Raw genomic sequence first — 13,414 nt, forward strand, 5'->3', positions numbered from 1 at the left:
GCAGCTCTGCAAAGGCTTCATGGCTGTTAAGGACCAGCAACCATTAGAAAACACGTTTTATCAGTTTTCAAGCCCAAACATAATTTAGCTACTTAGCACACCTCTGGAACCTACTCGAAATACAGGGAAAATAGTTTTTCCCACAGCCGCCATTTTGTTTTTAGCTTGCGCGGTCGCAAGCTCGCATCGCTTTGCACGCGTGTGATGCTTTCGTGTTGGGAGAGCGCGCATATTCCGCTCACGTAGTGCAACACCTGTAGTAAGCCACCAAAAAGGATCTCAGTCAACCACGGCTTTGATATTGTTTTACGGTCTAAATTTGTCATCAACGTGCGAAAAAGATAAACAGTAGAACTTGCATTATTATGGTATTTGTGTTCTCAACCCTCGATACATGACACGATGCAAATATTTATGGAATATTTTATAGTATTCAATATCTGTATGGATATCGAATACTTAAACCATGTCTTGGGGGAATGGGTCGAGTGATGGCGGAGTAAGGAGCTCGCTACCGACCGTCCGCCCTCAAAGCTGTCTTTGAAGCAACACATGGCTGAAAATCTATCCAACTACATACGAAAACGCAGAAACAGATCTTCTGCAAGTTCTAGTGACGAACCTTCTGCTTCACCTGATTCAAAAAGGCTTAAAGAAGTGAAAGACATGTGCAACCGAGATCCCGAAGCGAAAGACGAAACTATGGAGGCCTTCGACAAAATAAAGGCTATTGCAGAACAACTGAAGTCTATTCTCGCTAGGCTGAGCACACTGGATACTATTCAATGCTCCGTTAAAAATATTGAGACCAACTTAGCGAATTTGAAAGTCAGGACTGCGAAACTGGAAGATTTTCAAGCAACTGGTAAGAAAGATATCGCCGAACTCCAGAAATCATGCAGCTTCAACGGTGACAAATGCAAAGAATACAAGGAAGATTTATCGAAAAAGCTTGACGAGCAGAATAAAAGAATTACTTCAATGCTGGAGAGAGAAAGGCTGCTGCGCGACCAAATAAACGACCTCATATCAAAGAATCTGTACCTCGAATCTTACTCCAGGCGCGAGAACGTTAAATTCTTTAACATTCGAGAAGAACGCGAAGAAGACACCGAAGAAATCCTCAGAAAGTTCATGGAAAAAGAACTTGGTTTTCGAAACGCCCACACTGTCGAAATCCAACGGGTACACCGTCTTAGCCGAAGAAATAATGATACAGGTGCGCGACCTATCATTTCCAGGTTCCTTCGTTTCAAAGATGAAGAAGAAATATTCGCCTTGGGACGGCGCCTTGAGGGGAGCAACTTCCAGATGTTCCGCGATCTTCCTCGGGAAATGATCAAGCGCAGAAAGGATCAGATGGCAGTATTTAAGGAGGCACGACGAAATGGCATGAGAGCTTCTTTTAACAGAAGCCAGCCGGATAAGCTGTATATGAATGGTGACTTCTGGCCTTGCGGAAAACCACTGGATGCCACAGAATGATGAGTAACTGTGTTGTTCTTTAGTTATCTCTAAAATTAATTATTCTTTTTTTTTTAAGGCGGGTGGTCTAGCTGCCCAACAAGTTTTCAGTGCCCGCTTGCCACTTACAACTCAAACCGATGAAGGGATTTTATGTACTTTCTATATATTTTTTTCTGTTTTTGTTTTTCCACTTCTTCTACTTTAATTAGTTGTTTGTTTATCTGTTTAAGCTTAATTTTACACGCTCTGAATGTTTTTGTCATAGTCTTCGTTTTTTGTTTTGATGTTATTCCTTTGGTAATTATTTGCTTGATGTAACTGGAACATATTGTTGGTTTTTAAAAATAAATAGTACAGTTGCAAAAAAAAAACAAAAAAAAAAAACATGTTTTACTGGGTATCCTAATTTTTGACGGCCATAGACCACAAGAAGAAATGGCATCAAGGGGTTCGCCCAAATACAACGTTCGGTTAAATAAATCGCATGACCGAATTCGTACAGGATAAGACAATAACATTTTACATCCTTTTACACAACAAGCCATGACGCCATAAAATAAAACCAGTAGTTGATAAAAGAGAGACCTGAGACAAGAAACAAACTAGCCGTGGGGTGTCTTAAAATCCCAAGGTCACGAAAAAAAAAATAAAAAAATCCCAAGGTCATGAAAAAAATTCCAAAAAAATTCAAAGGGACTTTTCATCTGCTTACGCGGAGGCCGGTTAATGAAAAAAATCAAAGGGACTTTCCCTCGGCTTAAACTTCCGGTTATTAATGAGAAAAAATCAAAGGGACTTTCCCTCGGCAAGCCGAAATATTTTCACAGAAATTCTGTAAAAATCATTCATTCTCTTTTGAAATCATACTTAACTCCCTCTATAACTATTCCCCCATTTTTAATAGCATCAGCAACTCTACTAGCCGATATTTTCAGTTTCTCCAAGGCTTCCTTTCTTGTGTTGAACTCAAGCCTTTCATTTGAAGATTCAAAAACAAACTTTCTCAATTTTTTACCTTTGGAAGGAAATCCAAAAGCTTTTTTAAGCTCCTCATTAGTGTAGGCCATTTTGTTATGAATTCTTTTTTTCTTTGCCATTTTCAAAAGACTCGCATGAATTGGATAAACTGTGATTTCATCACTTTTTGAAATAATTTGGTTTAAATAATCAAGTGATGAACCATTGAAAGAAATTTGAAAAATATCTTTTCCACTCACTAAAATTTTTAATTCAATTTGTTCTTTTTCCATTTTATATATTTTTTTAAAAAAATTTATTTTTTCAAAAAAAATTTTAAAAAAATTAAAAAATATATATATAAAATGGCAAGTAAGACCTCAAATCCAAAAAACCAAACGCCTTTTTACTCTCGTTGGTGGGGAAACATAACCAATTATTTGGAAGGTTGGAAAAATTATTTTTGGGATATGTTTAATCCCTCCCCTTCTCAAGAGACGCCAACAGAAATTAATGACGCGGAGCGTCCACTCCGAAGGAGTCATGAACCAACAACAAGAGTCACAGAAACAGCAACAGCATTGAGTGGTTTTGCAAGACAATTTCGAATTCAAAGAGAAGGAAATTATGATGAAATAGAATTCATGCCAATTGTCAAACCAGATGTTTTGAGAATAATGAGACAAAATCGACAAACAAGGATGAGACTCATTCTCAATTGCTATATGACAAGAACTGATTTGACCAACGGAAATATTATAGATGCGTACCCATATTTTCATTCTCAAACAATTGAAAATATTGAAGGGATAAATGAATCAGAAATCATTGACTCTATGATTGAAACAATCGAAGAAAGATTTCAAAATTTCACTAACAGAGGATCAAACTGGGTTCTTGAAAGAGTTCTGTCACTTGACGTTCAAATGACACAATACATTCCACTCAGAGGGAGATCATACATCCCACTACCGAATGTTCTCAAAAACAAAAAAGCAATCATCAACATGAAAAATGAAGACAATGAATGCTTCAAATGGTGCATCACCAGAGCTCTTTTTCCTGTCAATAAACATCCTGAAAGAATTGACAAAAATCTCAGGGAAATTCAAAAAGACTCAATTGGAATGGCCTGAAATTTCCAATTGATTTGAAACAAATAACACATTTTGAAAAATCAAATCAAAACATTTCAATCAATGTCTTTGGTTATGAAAAAAAAGCTGTTTATCCTCTCAGGCTTTTCAAAGGAGAAGATTCCCGAAGGGGGAATCGGAGCGAAGCTCCAGAAAGACAACACCAAATCAATCTTCTCTTGATTGCTGAGGGTGAAAAAAAGCATTATTGCCTCATAAAAAAACATGAGCAAACTATTGTCAAGTCAAATAACAAAACACAATGGATCAATTCATATTTGTTTAAGATGCTTGAATGCTTTTCAAACAAACGAAAAACTTGAAATTCACAAAGAGATTTGTCAAAGCAATGAATTCATCGAAATGCCAAAAGAGGGAACTTTCATCGAATTCAAGAATTACATTCGCTCGAAAAAAATACCATTTGTCATTTATGCTGATTTTGAGTCACTTGTGGAACCCATCAGCGGATGTCAACAAAATCCAGAAAAGTGCTTCACCAACCAGTTTCAAAAGCACAAACCTTGTGGGTTTTGTTATCACATCAAATGCTCTTTTGATGAAAAGCTTTCAAAAACAGTAACTTATCGAATGAAAAATGAAGATTCAGAAATCTCTCAAATCTTTGTTGAAATGATTGAAGATGATATCACAAGGATTCAAAATATTCCAAAAAAGTCCCTGATTATGACACAAAATGATTGGAAAGATTTCAACGAATCAACAAAATGTTGGATATGTCAAGAAGAATTCGAAAAAGACGAAAAAAAAGTCAGAGATCATTGTCATTTCACTGGGAAATTCCGTGGAGCAGCTCATAATTCATGGCATCTTCTCTTGATGCATTAGTCAAGAATCTGGAAAGAGACAAAAAGATTGAAACAAAAAAAAGTCTCCTAAAAGAAAAAATCAGGGAAAGAGGAAAAACCCTTAAGGAAGAAAAACTGACTCCAAAAGAAAAAGAAGAACTTGGAGAAAAACTTGATCTTCTTTCAAAAAAGGGAGTTTATCCTTATGACTTCATGGACAACATCAAAAAATTTCAAGAAACAAATCTTCCCCCAAAAGAAAAATTTTATTCAAAACTCAACGATGAGAACATCACAGATGAAGATTATCAACATGCTCAAAAAGTTTGGAAAACTTTCAACTGCAAAAACATGGGAGATTATCACGATCTTTATCTCAAAACAGATGTTTTGTTGCTTTGTGATGTTTTCGAGGAATTCAGGAATGTTTGCCTTGAAAACTATGAGCTTGATCCAGCATGGTATTTCACTTCTCCAGGTCTTGCATGGGATGCATCTTTGAAGAAAACACAAGTCAAACTCGAACTCCTAAATGACATTGACATGCTTCAAATGATTGAAAAAGGCACAAGAGGAGGTGTTTCAATGATTTCAAACAGATTTGGAAAAGCAAACAACAAATATATTGGAAAAGATTTTGATCCAGAAAAACCTTCAACATTTATCCCTTATCTTGACGCAAACAATCTTTATGGCTGGGCAATGTGTGAGCCTTTGCCTGTTGGAGGATTTGAATGGGTGGATGAAAAAGAATTTGAAAACTGGAGAAATTTTTCTTGCATTCTTGAAGTTGACCTTGATTACCCAAAAGAACTTCATGACCCCCACAATGATCTCCCACTTGCTCCTGAGAGAATCATTGTCAACAATGTTGAAAAACTAATTCCAACTCTCAACAACAAAGAAAAATACGTGATTCATCACAGAAATCTCAAGCAATATCTCCAAATGGGTCTCAAACTGAAAAAGATTCACAGAATCATCAAATTCAAAGAAGAACCTTGGTTGAAATCTTATATTGAACTCAACACAAAACTAAGAGCAAACGGAAAGAATGATTTCGAAAAAGATTTTTTCAAACTCATGAACAATTCTGTTTTCGGAAAAACCATGGCAAACATCAGGAAAAGAGTTGATATCAAATTGGTTAACAACAGATTTTCAGCATTGCGATTAGCTGCAAAACCAAACTTTGAAAGTTGCACAATATTTGATGAAAATCTTATTGCAATTCACATGAAAAGAGTGAAACTTCTTTTCGACAAACCAGTTTATTGTGGAATGGCAATTCTTGACATTTCCAAAACTCTCATCTTCGACTTTCACTTCAATTACATCAAACAGAAATACCAAGAAAAAGCAAAACTGCTTTTCACTGACACTGATTCTCTTTGCTATGAGATCGAAACAGAAGACTTTTTCAAAGACATTTCAAATGATGTTCATGAAAAGTTTGACACATCAAATTTTGAAAAAAACCATCCATCAAACATTCCAACTGGATTAAACAAAAAAGTCATTGGAATGATGAAAGACGAAGCTGGGGGAAAAATCATTGAAGAGTTTGTTGGTCTCAGAGCAAAACTTTATTCAGTCAGAATGCATGAAGGAAAGGAAGAAAAAAAGTGCAAAGGAATAAAAAAATCAGTCATCAAAAAAACAATCACACATCAAGATTACAAAGATTGTCTCATTTCAGGAAAAAAGCAAATGCGATCCATGAATATTATCAGATCACACAAACACGAAATTTTCACAGAAACAGTCAACAAGATTGCTCTTTCTGCAAATGATGACAAGAGAGTCATCAGAGAGGATGGAATTCACACGTTTGCACATGGGTATTATAAAATAACAAAATGATTTCAGAAAACATTCCGTTCAATGCTTTGATTGTTGGTCCAACAAATTCAGGAAAAACAACTTTTCTTGTGAATCTTCTTAAAACAAAATTTAATCAAAAATTTGATTTCATTTTTCTCATTTGTCCAACCTTCGTCAACAACAAAACCTGGGATAATTTTGCTGAGAATGACAAAGATTTTTTCATTATAATCCCAGAACATCATCACATCAATTAATGGCTCCAATTAATCTCATTTGCTTTCGAAGGAACAAACACATTGATCATTCTCGATGATTGCGCTTCATCAAAAGATGTGAAAAAAAGGACAAATGAACTTGTGAAACTTGCTTTTTCTGCAAGACATTCAGGAATCAGCGTTTGGGTTCTCACTCAACAAATGTCAAGCATAGCAAAACCTTTCAGAGAAAACATTGCTTCTTTGATTCTTTTTTTCACTCCATCAGCAAAAGACATGAAAACAGTTTTCGAAGAATTCGCAGGAGATTTGACAAAAGATGAAAAGGAAAAATACATGAAAGAGTTGAAAGAAGTCAAGTTTTCTCATCTTGATTTCTCCCTCGGACATCCTTTTGAAATTTCTTTGAACTGAAAAAAATTTCCATTTGATTTAAAATGGAAATCCAAGAACAAGAATCAATAAAAGAAGTTATGTCGCTTCTTGAAACTGAACCCCAACCCATTGAAACAGATCACAGAGAAAATCTTGCCATTTTGGCAGCAAGTGGTCAATGCAAGGAAATGATTGGAGTTGAACTCACTCAAGATCAAATCAAAAGATACGAAGCTTCTTTGTCTTCAAAAACTTGCGGTGCAATTGTTGAAACATTTTTGCAAGCCAGTGCAAAAGCACTTTGTTTTTTTCTTCCTCTTGACCAAGAAACGTTTTTGAGTGGATTGAAAAATGATTTCATTGTGAACAGAGAACTCAATTTGATTGCGGGAAGTCTTTATTTGAAATACCGAAAATACATGGCTGCTGCGAGTGCAAGTCTTTTGGCAGCAAACAGTTTGAAACTTGAAGAAGAAGTGAAGAGAAGCGAAGAACCTGTGAAAGAACCTGTGAAAGAAATTGAAGAAGAACTTGATAAGGACCTTTGAAAGAACCTGTGAAAGAAATTGAAGAAGAACTTGATAAGAACCTGAGAAATAACTTGAAAAAATTTCAAAAAAATTCAAAAAAAAATTTTTTTTATTTTTAAATAAAATGGAAAGTCTTCAATCATTATCAGCCAGAGTTCTTGCAAAAAATGATTTCAACGAGAATTTTTTCCATAAAAACTCATGTGTCATTGGGAAATAAGAAATTCAAAAAAACAAGAAATTTTCGATCAATTCAGTCTTTATGAAAATTTATGTTTGGAAATTGAAAAAATCCTTGATAACACTTATGAAATTTCCGAGAAATATTATAGTTTTATTAATTCAGCAACAAATGGACAATATAATGATTTTTTTTATGAAATTGAAGAAATTTTAGAACCAAATTATGAAAAAAATTATCAAGATCCTGATGAAATCAGAGAATTTTTAAATGAGTCAATTGAAATTCTTGATTGGATAATAGAAAACGAAAAATCGATTCAAAAAAAAGTTCAAGAAAAAGAATCGAAGGAAAAAAAAATTGAAGAAATAATTTTGAAATTTGAGGAAGTTCACGATGATTATCAAGATTTTGATGAAGATGGATACGACAAAAATATTGCAGCAAAAGAATCTATTGAAATTGAAGAAATTGAAATAATCAAAGATTCATTGGGTGATTATATTGGAAAACATTATTTGGATGGAATTGAAACGATAAAAGAATTTTTGGAAAAAAAATTGTTTTTTATTTGAGTTTTTCCAAAAAACTGATTTCATTTGGAAACCAAATGAAATTCATCTTCAAGATCAAAAAATGACTCGATCTCTTCATTCGTCAAATCATTAATCAAAAATTCATTTACTTTGACTTGCTTTGCATAAAGGTTGAGAAGCACACCGTTCTTTGAAAATGATGAAAAACACGCCAGAACACAACCACGCATCCTTATTTCTCTGTTTTCATTGAAACATTTGCTTTGATCCATTCTTTTGTTGAACTCATCAAAAAATGGAGTATTTTTGTTCATCGAAATGCCAATACCACCAAAACAAGTAACATTTTCTTTGCCAGCCAAACGATGGATCCGATCAAAAATCTCGTAATCGACAGGTTTCAGACAAAGTTGCAGCCTTTGACCATATTTTGTGATGACAAAATCACCCTTGAGTTTTTGGAGAAGATCTTTGCCATCGTATTGAATTTTTTCGAAATTGTTGCCTTTGTAACTTGATGGTATCAATTTGAATTTTTCAGGTTCAAGAGTCATATTTTAAATAAAAAAATAAAAAAAAATTAAAAATTAAAAAAAATTATTTCATTATTATTTGCATTGATTTTAACAAAAGAAAAAGAGAAACGGAATAACCAAGAAACTTGTGAAAGAAAGGAGTTTTTTTCTCATTTTCAACAAGTTTTTCAATATTCTTCAAGATATTCTCTTTCAACCTCATCTCGTGTTTGAGTCTGTCATTGAAGACTTGCATGAGTCTTGTCTTTGTTTCTCCCGTTTGGTTTCGAAAGAAATGAAATGTTGACTAATGATTTTCTTGAAGATCGCCTTTTTCAAGATATTGCTGATGCCTTTGTCTGTTTTCTTCTGATTCACTTTTGTAATATTCCAAAAGCACTTCAAGTTCTTTTCTGTTCAATTTTTCCATTTTAAATTAAATGACAAGAAATTAAAAAATCATTTAAAATGGAAACTCAAGAACCTGAAAAAATCAAAGAACCTCAAACAAGTTCTGAAAAGAAAGAAGAACCTGATTCTGAACAAATCACAACAACAACAAAACAAACAGTTCCAAAAAATCCAGGAAGAATTGCGGCTGGAAAAAAACTAGCTGAACACAACAAAAAAGCACGTGAAGCAAAGAAAAAAGCAAAAGAAGTCACTCTAAGCGACACTCAAGAACAAAAAGAAAACCCTATATTAACTGAAAATGAAAGCGAACAAAGAAGCTCATTTTCACTCACTCAAGTGCTTTCTGTTGCCAGCATTATTGTTTCACTTGCTGGATTGTATTACAAGAGGGAAGAATTGAAACATCTTTTCAAAAATAAAAGCAAAGTGGGAAGCGAAAAAGCACAAAAACAATTGATTGATCACATGGTAGAAGTTGAGAGGCAAAACGTGACTGAAGCTGCAACAAAAAAATCTCCAAAATTAAAACAAATGGATTAATTTGTTTTCTGAAATAAAATTTCAGACAATAAACTCGTGAAAACAATGACTGATGCTGCAACAATCACTGGATTGGCTGCAGGATTTGGATGGCTTGCAAAGAAAGTAATCAAAGAACCCATGACTTCTGATCCTTCCTCAAATCTCCTGAATTATGTGAAATTCACTGTCATCATTGCTGCCTCATTAGCAACAAAAGATTATCTTGAAAAACAAAAAATATTGCCAAGTTAAAATGGCAAGCATCGCAATCATGATTGGAGGAGCAATAATCAATGCAACCGCCTTTGTTGGTGGATCATATCTCGCAAAATTTCTTTCTGGAGATTCAGAATCAGCTTCACTTGAGGACAACCTGGCAGTTGAAAAATATCAAAAAGAACTCGAAAAATACGAAGAAAATCGAGCAAAACTGAATGATTGGATTCAAACAAATGACAGAATAAAAGATGAAGCAAAACAAAATTTCGCAAACACTGACTTTGCTTTAAAACTTTATAACAAGGTTCATCAACAAAAAATTGATCATCTCAGAGAACCTCACTTTTCAGACTTTTACCAACCAAGCGAATCTCAAAAACAGGGAGAGTTGATCTTTGTTGGAACATCAGCTTTGGCTATTGGATTTGCAGCAAGTCATTTCCTTTAAAAATGTCAAACAAAAAATTGTCAAAAATTTATTATTCCCCAAAAGGATATTGGAAAGGCTTTCAAGCAGCGAAAAAACTTTCTCAAGAAGCCAATGTTTCTGAAGATGAAGCGAAACTTTGGTTGATGAAACAAGCAATTTGGCAAATCTATCTGCCTGTTCCAAAAAACATCCAAAGACCAACATTTGATGTTGAATTTCCCAATGCAGTTCATCAAGCTGATCTTCTTTTTCTTTCTCATGACAAACTCCCAAGAGGGAGAAAGATTTTCAAATATGCTCTCACAGTTGTTGATGTTGCAAGCAGATTCAAAGCCGCTGAACCTCTCACTTCAAAAGATTCATCTGAAGTTTCAAACGCTTTTCAAAAAATTTACAAAGGACCTTTGAAATGGCCAAAAATTCTTCAAGTTGATCCAGGAAGAGAATTCATGGGTGATGTCACAAAGGAAATGTCAAAACATGAAACGAGAATCAGAAGAGGAAATCCAAATGTTCACCGTGATCAAGGAATTGTTGAGAGATTCAATCGAACTTTGGGTGAAAGACTTTTCAGTTTTCAATATTCCCAAGAAATGAACTTTAAATCTGGTGAAAGATCCACAGAATGGGTGAAAAGGCTTCCAGAAGTTGTGAAAGCATTGAACAATGAAACAACTCGACTGACAGGAAAGAAACCAATTGACGCAATCAAAGAAAAGGTGGTTGATTCAAAGAAATCAAATTATTCAAGACCTGTTGGAAAAAATGAAAAGAGACTCGATTCTTCAGTGAATGTGAGGTTTCTTTTTGCTCCTGGTGAACTGGAAGGAGGCCAAAGACGAGCAACTGATCCGAATTGGTCTCTGAAAGTTTTTTCAATTGACAGAGCAATTGTAAATGAAAAAGAACCGGTTCTTTATTATTTGAAAGATGGTCCAAAAAGAGGATTCGTCAGAGAAGAGTTAATGATTGTTCCTCCTGGAACTGAATTGCCTCCGGTTTGAAATTTCTTTTTGATTGATCAAAAAGAAATTAATATGCCACACTCTCAAGCTCTTTGTTCAAAATGCTGAATTGTGCATCAGCCAAGATGAAGATGTGGCATTTGACATTTCCTGAACCACTTGCTTTTCTTTTGATTGACAAATAAACACCATCTTTTGTGTTAACCAATCTCATTCCACTTCCATGAAGATCATTGTCTTTCATGCTCCTGAGATCGATGAACAATGCAAACTTGTCTCCAGCAAAGAATTCAGTTGCGTTCATTGAAGAATTTTCCTTTCCAAATCTTCTGAAAACTTCATCAAACATGTCTCTCGTTTTCATGCCTTGACTGAAAATCTTGTTTGGAACTCCATTCACGTCAACTTTCACCTCTGTGATGTCAGGATTGAATGTTTTTTCTGAATCTCTTGCTCCAGCTGAGTAAGGTTCAAAGAAAAGGAGGAGGATTCCCTTCATTGATCTTCTCGGAACATTGATTGATTCGTTGATTATTGTGTCTGTTCCCTTTCCAAATGTGATTGTTTTGTGATGAGTGACATGCTCAAACATGAAACGATCTCCGTTGAGAAGATTTGAATTGACTTCATCTGAAAGCTTTTTGCTTTGAATAACCTCATATTCAAGCTGAATGTTTGTCAATTCATATGCAAGTTTTGTTGCATCCGATCCCTTCACAACACCGCTTGCAGGGGCAATGGTCAATTCAAAAACCAGTTCATCAGACAAGGCTCTTGGATAAAAAACTCCGTGATCTTTCAAAATTTCGTGATCAAGTCTGATTCTGTATTTGCTTTTGAAGATATCATTGAGCTTGTTTTCCTTCACGACTGAAGAAGTTGGTTTGTCTCCAGCATTGGATCTGATTTTTGAGAGAGCCTCAGATTGAATTCCCTCACTCAACATGTTTTCTCGTTCGTGTTTTGTCAAAAAAAGATCTTCCCATAGCTTGAAAAGATCCCAACCGTCTGTGTCAACGAGAATTTCTCCAGCAAACTTGATTTTCAATCTGGAAACCAATGCTCTTGAAACATTGTTCACCAGAAAATTGTTTGCATGACCACTCACATTCAAATCAAAAATCAACGCGAGTGAATCTGGAACCAAGACTGTTCTCTCATGAAGCTTTGGGACTGGAATCCTGAGTGTTTCACCGGGGGAAGCTTTGTTTGGGTTGAATGTGACCCTGTGAACAGTTCTGTCTGCCTTGAGAGCGTTTGAGGTTTTTTTCTCAAAATTTGGATTGATTTTTTCACTGACTTCCATTTTAATATATTATTTTTAAAATGGCAGAATACATTCCTTTAGAAGATCTTGATCCTGATGAAGAAGATAAAAATGAAGATAAAGATGATGATGATGATGATGATGATGATGATGATGATGATGAAGATTCTGATCAAGAAATAAACAATCCCAGTGAAAGTACTCCAAAGACAACAATGAACAGAGATTATGGAAAAGAAGGAGCAAGACCAAAAACTGCAGAAGCATCTTTCATTGAAGGTGAAACTCAAGGTCGAAAAACTTGGGGAAACTCGCAATCCCTCACAAAAGATGCATGGGGTGATCTCAGTATATTATACCCAAATGCAGAAGATGATAAACTTGAAGCTTCGTTTTTCAAAGATAAGATAGAAGTCAGGATGAAAAAAAGTGGGAAAAAATTCTACCCATTAATGACCAAAGAGCAAACAACAGGAAAAGAAAGATTAAACCCACAATTGCCAAAAGAAATATTATCTGCTTTGGGAACTGATGCTGAATCTTTGATCGCTAAAGATAATTCTGAAATAAGAGAAAACCGGCAGAGACTGAGAGAAGCAGAAAAACAATTGAAACAAGCAGAAAAGAATGCTAAAGAACTTCAAAGAAATTCTCAAGAAATCAGAGATCATAGAAACAAACTCGAAAAAACGCAAGCAAAAATTGATGCCCTGGAAAAAGAACATGGTTCGAATCTTGAAAATCAAACAGAATTGCAAAGACTGAAGCAAATGAAAAATAATTTGCAAAACGATCTTGAAAATGCAAAAAAAGAAAATGTGGATTTGCAGAAACAAGTGAAAGCGAAAGAAAAAGAACAAGCAAAGGTTGACAAAATCAAATCTGATCTTGCAAAAAAACAAAAAGAAAGAAACACTCTTGAAGAAAGGCTCAACACAACAAAAGCCATCGATGAACTGAATGAAAGAGAGGCTGAGCTAAAGAAACAAATTGAAACTGACAAAGTAATCCTAGAAGATGAAAACACTTCTTCCCAGCTCAGAGCAGAA

General features: G+C 34.8%; 2 protein-coding genes across 2 annotated transcripts in view; one reads left to right on the forward strand and one right to left on the reverse strand.

Annotated features, from left to right (window-relative positions):
• The window catches only part of LOC146475584 (uncharacterized), an 873,425-nt gene that overhangs the window by 636,652 nt on the left and 223,359 nt on the right, over positions 1-13,414 (reverse strand). The window lies entirely within an intron of this gene.
• Positions 703-1,745, forward strand: LOC146475602 (uncharacterized). The gene has a single exon (XM_085116006.1). It carries the CDS (start codon positions 703-705, stop codon positions 1,483-1,485), a length of 783 nt encoding a protein of 260 aa, XP_084972132.1. The 3' UTR covers positions 1,486-1,745.

The sequence above is a fragment of the Pavona decussata genome, unplaced genomic scaffold, assembly GCF_977016875.1.
Source record: "Pavona decussata unplaced genomic scaffold, jaPavDecu1.1 SCAFFOLD_84, whole genome shotgun sequence".
Lineage (NCBI taxonomy): Eukaryota > Metazoa > Cnidaria > Anthozoa > Scleractinia > Agariciidae > Pavona > Pavona decussata.